The sequence below is a fragment of the Haliaeetus leucocephalus genome, unplaced genomic scaffold, assembly GCF_000737465.1.
Source record: "Haliaeetus leucocephalus isolate CR32 unplaced genomic scaffold, Haliaeetus_leucocephalus-4.0 Scaffold730, whole genome shotgun sequence".
Classification (NCBI taxonomy): Eukaryota; Metazoa; Chordata; class Aves; order Accipitriformes; family Accipitridae; genus Haliaeetus; species Haliaeetus leucocephalus.
This window is the reverse complement of record NW_010973166.1, coordinates 449,086-458,752: the sequence shown is the minus strand read 5'-3', so window position 1 is coordinate 458,752 and position 9,667 is coordinate 449,086. Positions and strand designations below refer to the sequence as shown.

The 9,667-nt window shown below is 56.9% G+C and overlaps 1 protein-coding gene across 1 annotated transcript in view; it reads right to left on the bottom strand.

Annotated features, from left to right (window-relative positions):
- The window catches only part of STX6 (syntaxin 6), an 18,741-nt gene extending 12,366 nt beyond the window's left edge, over positions 1–6,375 (bottom strand). Inside the window, exon 1 of the mRNA XM_010580711.1 lies at positions 5,993–6,375. Within this exon, the coding sequence (XP_010579013.1) occupies positions 5,993–6,375 (383 nt within the window). The remainder of the gene's footprint in view (positions 1–5,992) is intronic.
- Positions 6,376–9,667: the final 3,292 nt, after the last annotated feature.

Here is a 9,667-nt window from a genome sequence, read left to right as displayed (position 1 = left end):
TGGGGGGGGGGGGGGGGCCTGGGGGGCCGCCGGGGTCGCCGCGCGGGTCGCGCGCCGCCGTGGCGGCGGCCGCCTGAGGGAGCGGCGTCACGTCGGCGGGACCGCCGGGGCGGCGAGGGGGCGAACGGCCTCCGGGAGGGGTGTGCTGCAGGGGGACGGGGCCATCCCGGCTTCTCCGGAGGGCTTTTCCAAGGCCCGGGGAACCTCCGGCCCGCTGGGCCCCGGGGAGCCGCTCGGGGCAGGATGTCCCTCTCGGCCCTTCGCCGGTCGGCTTCTCGGCACTGAGCGGGCACGTCCTGGCTGCCGGGCCAGGGTGCCTGGCAGGAGGGGCTCGGCCGGGCTGCGTTCCCACCCGGGCGGGAGGAAGAAGGGGAAAGCGACAGCCAGTCTGCTCTGCTCCCGCTACCCTTCCTGCCCCGGGAACGAACAGGCACCGCTTCCTTCCTCCTCCCTTCTGCGGGGCGAGAACAGCCCTTCGCCTCTTGGCTTTTGTCCGTCCCAGGGTGAGAGCCCCTCTTCCTTCACGCCCCCCCTCCCTAAATCTCTGGGCTCCTTAATAGACCCTCAGCTGCAAGCACAGGTAGCCCTGGGCTTAGAAAAGCTGGCAGGAGAGGGAGGGTGCCCGTGCAGTGCGAGGGGATGTTCCCGTATACCCACGGCTGAACTCCCACTGCGCAGCCCTCTGCGTGGGGGATGTCCCTGCGTTGCTCCCAGCGTGGGACAGGCAGGCGTGATGGTCGATTTTGCAAAAGCTTGGCCAGGAGTAATCGCCCAAATCTTTGCCCTCTTGACCAAAGTGCGTGTCCCTGCTTGTGCTTCCCGAATGTGGCTGTGGTCCAGCATCCCAAGCAAAGGCAGTGCTGGTTCACTGAGGGAACAGGCACAAAACCCATTTGCAGAGATGCCTCCTCAGCATGTGAACTGGATACCTCATTTTTGCCATCGCAGCAGCTTTACTCACGAGTGTGGGGTGGGAAGGCTGTGGCACATGTAAAACCGGTTTCTGCAGTTTGCGGGGTGAGAAAGCCGCCTCCTGCTCCGGCCAGCCCCACACCTTTGGAAGCCGCAGCTTGCCAGGTGTGGTGCAACAGGTGGCAGCTTTAGGGCTTGTGTTTGCCGGCCCTTCCTTGCTGTACCTTGGATGGCTTGTTTCCCACGCCGCCAGGTTTCGGGGGGTCCCTGCCAAATGGGCTGTGCTGAGCGCAGGGGGTTCCCTCCAGGAAAAAAATGGAGTGCTGAGTAGTGACTGGGCCAGTTTGCCTGTCCCTGTCCCCCAAAGTCCTTGTACTCCCCAAAACCTCACAATCCTCCCGTGATTTCCACCTGTGCTTCACACTCTTCAGAGCTCCTGCCTCCCCCATTGCTGCTGTTCCCCACACTGTGCTGCAGCCCTTGTCTCCTGCTCTGGCAGCTTTGGGCTTCTTGCTGGGATAGAGGAGGAAAACCAGTGTGTTTCCAAGCAGGGGAAGGAGCGCTTGGGTTGGGCTGGAGCTGCTCAGCAGTTCTGGTTTACTCCTACCAACAACATCCCAGCAGAGGCCTGGTATTTACTGGGCACCCACACTGGCTCTCCTTCGGGTGCTGCAACACTGCAGGGACAGTGTTTCCCGATGCGCCATGCCTTAAAGACTCGCGTATTGCAAACGTGCTTGGAGGTGGCAGGTTGTTCCGCAAAGTGAAGGACCCCATAACCCACCTGTCCAAATGCGCACCCTCAGCAGGGACACCCCTCTGAAGCAGCTCGGAGAATGTCGTAGCCTCATTGCTCTGTGTTGGGAGCCTCCAAGGGATTTGGTCGTAGTAGTTAGGGTGCTTAAAGACATGGTGTATTCTGAGCAGTGCACTGAAGGTTATCAGGGTTAGATTTGTTCAAATGCTTATGAAAGTCCATCAGGGGCAATTCATAGCGCTCGCCTTCCAGTGCGCTGAGGCTGCGCAGTTCGGCTCGCTCTTGCCAAGCGTCCCCTGAAACGTTCACTGCACTGGGAATGAAAAAGCAAAAAGCTCCCATAGCATCTGCGAGTTACTAGCTAGGAATTTCAGAAATCCTTTAATAAATTATATGAACACTTTATTCACTTAATTGAAAATAGTTTTTTACACATTTGCAAAAAAGTGTAAAGCTTTGCAAAGCTGTTGAGGCCTGAAAATAAGGAGGTGCTACCAAAATGTAGGGAAGTTGCAAATTTGCCAGGAATAAGAAAGACAGCCTTTTCTTCAATGCTGAAAATTAATTTACGCGATGTAGTAAATGATTTAGATTTTCACATGAAAGCCGTGCTATGTACTGCACTGCTATGTACTTTTTAGAATGGGGGGCATTTTTGCCATTTTTTGTGGGGAGCCCTGACTTTTGGTTTGGGAGCAGCGGGGAGTGTTTTGGTAGCTTTTTGGCATGCTCGGCTAACCAATTCCTCCCTGCAAGAGGAGTGCTTGGTGCATGGCACACAGCTGCAGAACTGGTCAGGAAAGATCTGATTAAACACTTCTGCACAGAAAAGTGCCAACTCGTCAAAATCCCAACCATCTGCCGGAAAGAACTGGGCTCCCTGAAACTTTTATCAGGAAAATTTTTGTGGCGTGTGTGTACACGCACAGGGGTGGGTGTGTGATCCCATACTAGCCTGGTGCAAAGAATATGCATTTGGCATGGAAGAGGTGGCTTTTCCTCTCGGGGAAAGGCTTGATTGGTTTGAATTTGGATTTCTAAAAGTATAGGGGATTTTTTTCCCCCAGAAAAGGTCTTACAGCTAAAGGAAGAAGTGATAAAGCAAATGGGTTTCAGAGTCTTCTGTGTTTTTCCTCCTTGTTTGCATTTTTAGTGAAAGTTGTTGAAGATTTTCAATGGTGGTTGTAAAAGGAGGATTAAGGCAGTGATAACTTGATACAAAACACTAGTCTGTAGCTAAATATTCAGTGTTGTGCTGGGCAGCAAGGGTTTCCATCAAATCCTGAGGGTTTCCATCAAATCCTACCCACTCATGACCCCTCTGCCTTTGTAACTACGTTTCCTGAGCCTCATTTTTACAAATCTGCGGAGACTTCACTGTGAAGCGCAAAGGAACCAGATGACACAAGGCCTCAGCCGTGCAATGGCATGGTGACCTGACAGCGGCAACTCTGAGGCGTTAAAAGAAAAAGATGCCAAGAGGTGACTGCTCCTTGCCAAGAAGGTGGCTTGGATGCTGGATGCTCCTGGTCCCACGTGCTGGAGCTGATGGGGTGGGTTTCCTTGGGCTTGCAGTTGTCTGGGAAGGAGTGAATCCTGACCAAAGCTTCTCCTGCGGTTGTGGCTTTCCTCCTGTTGCCATCTCTTGTGGGCTCTCTGTTGTTCAACGAGAGCTGGTTTCATGCCATAGCAGTACCCTCGGGTGGGTTCGTAACAGTGCAAGGCCTGTGTGCAGCAGAGGCTGCAATCCCTGACTGGGCAACTGGACAAAAATGGTAAAAATGCAGTCAAGAGTGGAATAAATGAGCAAATGCAAGGTGATAATTCATGATAGGATGTGGGATGACTATTCAGAATAAGGGTTGTTTTGGAGAAAATTAATTTTCCTCTTTGTAGTGCATGAGCAATCGGTTACTTAATGAAGATGAAAACGGGAAATGAAATTGAGAGCAAAGGCAGCGTTACTTTCTGCAGGGTGAACCTCTGGGACTGCCTGCCACAGGATGCCAGGGATGCTGAGAGTTTACCTGGATCCAAAAAGAGGTTAAATTACACAAGTAGCGAGGCGCTGGACTGCCAGAGTCCTCGTTACTTTTTTAAGTAGGTGAAATTAAAGGGAACATTTTCCTGGCTACCTTTCCCCATAACCTTCCTTGTTATCCCTGTGTCCATGGACAACCTTGCCAGGGCTCTGGGCTCCGTCACATAGTCAGCCCCACAAACCAGATGAAGGACAAGGTGGCCAAAGGAAGGTCCCTACAAGAGGGAAGGGGCACAGATCAGAAGGAGCAGGAGGAGTCAACACCTGCTGGCAGGCACAGACGCTTTATTTCGCAGTCTCCCTTGATGGTGGGAGGAGGAATTCGGCACAGAGAGGATCTGCTCTGCCCTTGCTGCTCTCATCGCAGGTTGCTGCTGTGAGGACTGAGAAGGTTCCCTCCTGGCATGCCTTTGGGCTTTTAATAAGCACCGCGTGTGGTGTGATTTGCTGGCAAGACCCAAGGACCCTGGTCCCCCTTTTCGTTCGCAGGGCGCGGAGCAGGCAGCCTCTCCTGGGGGAACGGCTCCATGGCCCCGGAGTGTCATCGTACAACCTCGCTGTCACGCCTAAGCGGGAAGCAGTCGCACAGAGGACACATCTGCTGTCTGGGACGTGCAGAGGGCTGCAGTCGTCATTTGCCCGCTGGTTAAAAGAAAGGTGACATTGAGATACAGGGAGAGAAAAAAAAATAATTAGGCTGAGACTCCTTTGGGCAGGCGGTCTACTCTGCGGTTTGCTGAACTGTGACTTTGGTTGGCTCCGTGCGGAGTTCGCACGATTAATTTGAGATGTTTAACCCTGTGCTGGGCCGCAGGTGAACACCACCGAGGCTACCGCCTTCTTTAGCAAAGGTTTTGCTGGGGAGCAAACTCTTTGCTAAACACTCCAGCAAAAAGCACTGGCTTTGCTGGGCAGCCGGAGGGTCGTCTGCTGGACTGCATCCCAGGGCTGTCCTGCTTCTTTTCCCCCTGGACACAAGGCAGCCTCTGTCTTTGGAAATGGCACAGGACCCATTGCAGGCATATCAGAGAGGGGAAAAAAAATACAGGAAGGTGGACTACAATAGAAGGGTTGTCTGATAGGAAACCCCAGACAAATAAATGCATTTTTTTCCCCAGGAAACCCAAGCCAGTTCCATAAAACACTGAAAGATATGGGGCCACATTTTTCCAAGGGAAATGGCTGCCTGAAGAAGCCGATAGCTGGGAATGGGATTTTCCCTTCCCCCCTTTTGTGTTTGGAGAGGCTGCTGGAGGAGTAGCAGGATTTCTGATGGGCAGGGGGTCCAGGTCACAGGTCTCCAGGGGAGGGAAAGGAGGCGGCTCAGTGTAAGGGAAAGGAAATTTTAAATCATTTGTGCAAGGGGAAAAGGGGGAGTCCCAGGTCATCGGTGAAAAAAAAAGATGTGTAGGAGGGAGTCCTGCCTGCCTGGGGTATCTAGACTATCAGCTCTGCCCATGAGAAGGGGGTTTTTAACCCTGGAAATCCCCTTTGCTTTCTAGTATGTGGTTGTGCTGCAGGCTTACACCCTGCTCTGGTTTCAGGAGCGGGTGTCTTGGCGCTCTCAGGGAGCTGCTTCCTCTCCTTTGGGTTTAGGTTTGTATTGATTTGTTTGTATTTGTTTCGCTTGCGCGTTCTGTTTGGTTTTCATTCAGCAGTGATTAGCGGTTAGTGCTCTCGGCTGTGTTTTGGGATGTTTCCCAGCTCTTCTGACCTTATCTCCAATCACAGATAAACCAGAGCAGTTGGGAACCCTGGGGGATTAGTTACCGATATCCGATTGCGGCAGGTCCAGACCGCATCCATGCGAATCATTGATTTTTCTGAAGAAAAAAACCCCAAAGAACCCCAAACAAGCCGCCTCCTCCTCCTGAGCCCTGTGTGGGTCCCTCACAATTCAGATGTTTGTTATTCTCATCTAGAAATGAACTCAGGCTGCAGATGAATCCACATTTGGAAATGTTCCTCCCCGTACTGTTTCGCTTCCATCAGCAAGCTCTGGGGATGCGCTTGGATGTCCCTGGGCTTTGGCTGTCCTGAAGCTCTGTTTTTGCTGCAGGCAGCGGTTGGTGCGAAGGCTTTTGCCCCAACCCCACCGGTGGTGGGGAGGTCTGGCTGTTTCATTCCCATATTCTTCCCATGAAGGATCTAACTCACGAATCCTGGTCCGAATCGAAGAGAGAGGGGACGATGCACTGCGGTGGCGCTGGGACAGCCAAGAGAAGTGGTGGATGACTTCAGCCTGCGCTTTGAGGAAACTCTAATTTCACCGTCTGTCCTACCCGGAGGATTTTCCGCCTCTTTGCTGCAGCTGGCTTCTCCCCGGGGCCTGGGCCACACATTTGGTGACAGCCAGGGGCTGGCGGGGGGTGGGGTGCGGGGATGGGGACAGGCGCCGCTGTCGAAACAGGATCTTGCTAACCACATCCTCAGCCTCACCGCCGCAGGTCGAGGCGGCCGCGCTGCGCGCCAGATGGCCGTGCCGGTACGGCCCCCAGCCGCGCCGTCGCCGCGTGGGCTGCGGCCGGGGGGAACGCGAGGACCCCCGGCCGGGGTTTTGCCAGCCTAGCTGGGGACGCAGGCAGCAGGCACGCAGCCCCGGCAGCCCACGCCGCTCCCGGCCAAGATGCGCGAATCCCCGACGAGCTTCCCGGGTGCCGACCATCGAAGGCGGACTTAAACGCCTCCAAAAAACCCAGCGGTGCGCGCGGCCCTCTGCGATTATTATTTGTACCGCAAGCTGCTTCCTGCCCTGAGCTGCTTTTATCTCGCATTGTTTTCCTTTCCAGGTGGGGCCGCGGGCTCCCCGCTGCTCGGCCTCCGGGGCTGCCTCCTCCGCCGGCTTGCCGGCCACGCCGCCGGCTGCAGCTCGCTGGCGGAGAGGCCACCTTTGTCTGCCAGCCCGTCCGCCCTCCTCCTCCTGCCAGAGCTATTTCGGGAAACAGCAGCTGAGCCGGAGGATTGTTAATTGTTCGTCAAACCCCTTCCAGCCCGGTTAGATCACATGCGGAGATTAGAGCGCCCCGTCACACCCTTTCCTCAGCCTCCTTCTCCTGTATCCCCCCACCCCGACCCGCAGGTATGGGGGGCAATGCCCCTTCTGCGGGCAGACGGACGGACGCGAGGCGCGTCCGACTTTCCGGGAGGCGACGGCTCCCACGCCATGCCGAGCCGTGGGTATCCCTACTCAGGGGGACAACCCCAGCTGGGTCACCCACCGGCAGGGACGGGCTCTGGGTGCAGGCAGGAGCCCAGGGCAGGCAGGCAGAGAGACAACAAAGCCACCCCAGGCGCTGACCTCAGAAGCTGCCATGTGACTCTGCCTCTAACTTACTAAACCATGACATCAGCCTGGGAGGGAAAGGCAGGGCTGCCACCAAAATACTGCCTGGCTTAAACGGGCTGCCCGTGCGCTGCCGGACGGCCTCTGCCTGCACTGCTGCCGGTCCTCTCCTCCTGCCTTCCTCTTGCACGGCCGCCCCTGGGAAAGCAATCCTCCTCCCGTCTCTTTCCAAAGGGCATGAAACACAGGCAGGGGCAGGGCAGATGTCAAGGCAGGGCTTCGGTGCCCCGGGAACAACACACGTCGGCGGTTGTGCCTGACACCAGGCGCGGAGTTGGTAGGTGAAACCGGCGGTACTGGGTACTGTCTGCTGCCTGACGGCGTGCACCGCTGCTCCTCCCTGCCCGCTCTCAAAGTCCCCTGTCTGAGCACTAATAGGGATGAGGGACCGCTCGGTACCCGTCCCCATCGTGCTTATCCCTGGCCAGGGTAGGGGAGAGGCTGCTGGCCCTCCCGCTCCTAGGCAGGGTAGGTAGCCAAAACCTGGCCACCAGAGAGAAATGGTGCCTCATGCCATCGGGGTGAGGCGGTGAGTGGCAGAACAGGTCGGTCCGCTCTGATCCAGGCATCTTTACTCAGCAGAGCTCTCACGCCGTGTCTCCTCCACCCACGTTCAGCTTTCTCCAGCTGGTGAGGTGGCTTTGCACTGTGGCTCTTCATCTGCATCCGAGTTGGGAATATACCCAACTGGGATGGATCAAACCTGGCTTTATCCTTCTAACTGGGGTCCTCTCTGCTGAGGATGCGGGTGCCCGGATCCTGCAAACAGCAGTCCCAGAGCAACGCCCCTGGTGATGCACGAGCCCTTTTGCGGGGGCACAACCGAATGCTGTGCCACGGACGGGACACCGGTGGTGGGCAGACGTGCCAGCTGCGGGCAAGGAGGCATGACTGCAGTCCCAAACATCCCAGCCCAGACCTGCCCCGGCTGGTTAGACTGACCCGAGGGCTTAGGCCAGGGTGTTGCCGGCCCTCTGAGGCACGGGGAGCAGGTTCGGCGGGTCTGGAAACCCTCGGTTCCCACCGCCGGGGCTCGCGTCCCTCTGGCCTCCCACGCCGGGTGTGGGGGGGACAACCCCCCCCCTGCAGCCGGGAGAGGCTCGCCCCGGTGCAGGCAGGGGGAAAGCCAGGACCGGCTGTTTTGGCCGGTGTTTTGGCTGTGCGATTGAGCGTGCTCTGGTCTAGTCGTTTTAAGACGGAGCATAGCAGGTTTGTGCAAGAGGAGGTGAACATTTTGAGATGTCAGCCCCCAGGTTGACGTGCTGTTGTGTTCAACATCCAGAGAGTGGCATTTGAGGTTTTCCAGCTGTGCTCAAGCGGGAGTAAAACATGCATTTGGTCTGAGTGTGGGGTTTTTGCGGGAGGAAGGCTCTTACTATGACAACTATGTCTTGATGTGGCTGAATCTTCACCTGGTTTTTGTTACTGCTGTGACCAGCCACCCCCTTGTCCTTCCAGCAAGCCGGGACGTGGTGGCAGTTCCTGCCAATAAAGCATCATGACGGGCTGTGGCTTTCCTTTGGGGGGTCTGCAGACGAATTCCTTGGAAAAAAAAAGGATGGAAGTGAGTTGTCCTGTGTCAGCTGGGAATGAAAACTGATACTTCGGGGCAGCATGTTGAACTTCCTTAATTTTGGGCCTTTTCACTTCTTGCCTCCTCGCAGATGGTGGTTGCTCCTCAGTGGAAGAAGGAGGGTCCCCACTCCATGCCCTGAAACACCCCCCGAGCTTTCTGGGAGACTTCCCCGATGCCTGGAGCTGTGTCTGGGGGGGGTGTGGGGGTGTCGGTTGTCCCCGGCGGCCCCCAGCCACCAGGCTGGCCCTGCCACCGGCTTTCACAGCTATGGCAGAGCGAGGTTTCAGTTCCCACGCAAAGTGCTCCAGGCTGCTGTGGTCCCCATCACCCCTGGAGATGCTGGTGGCCTGTTTTCCTCCCCCGTCCTCCCTTGCAACCCTTCCCGCCCCCGTTGTGGATCTTCCTCTTCTACCCTGGGCCTTCTGCGAGCTTCGCTGCCAGACCCCTGGAGCAGATCTCCACCTGGCAGCTGGGCAGGGATGGCTTTCTGCTCAACATCAGGGCAGATTTTCCTTGAAGTACTCGAAGGTGCACTTCCCCCTCCAGCCAACACCACTACCAGTTCCTTCTCCGGCACAACATGTCAGACACCAGTGCTGAAAAACTGGGGGAAACGTTTCTAACCTGTGCAAAACAGGGGTTGCTCTTGGTTTGTTGTTGTTGGCGCCCCCCCCGAAATGTTTCAATTGTTTTGGCCAAAATTCCCTCTGCTGCCTGTCGGTCCGATCAAGCCAATGCGGAGCGCAGTGAAGCTGGGGTGCCGCCGCCGGCGGGAGGGCCCCACCACCAGCCGTGTGCCGGCGTTGCCGCTTGAAGAGCCCTCTCCGCGGGGCGAGCTTTCGAACCCGCTCCCTTGCCTTCCCATTGGCCGGCGCGGGCGCGCGGGGGCCAGCCGGCAGTTGGAGCGGCCGGCGGGGCGCTCTGATTGGCCAGGGCGGGGGCGGAATAAAAGGCGGGCGGGAGCGTGGGCTCGCCTCAGTCGGCGGCGCGAAGGAGCGGCGTGAGGAGCTGGCGTACGGGCGGTAGGCGCGGCACGGC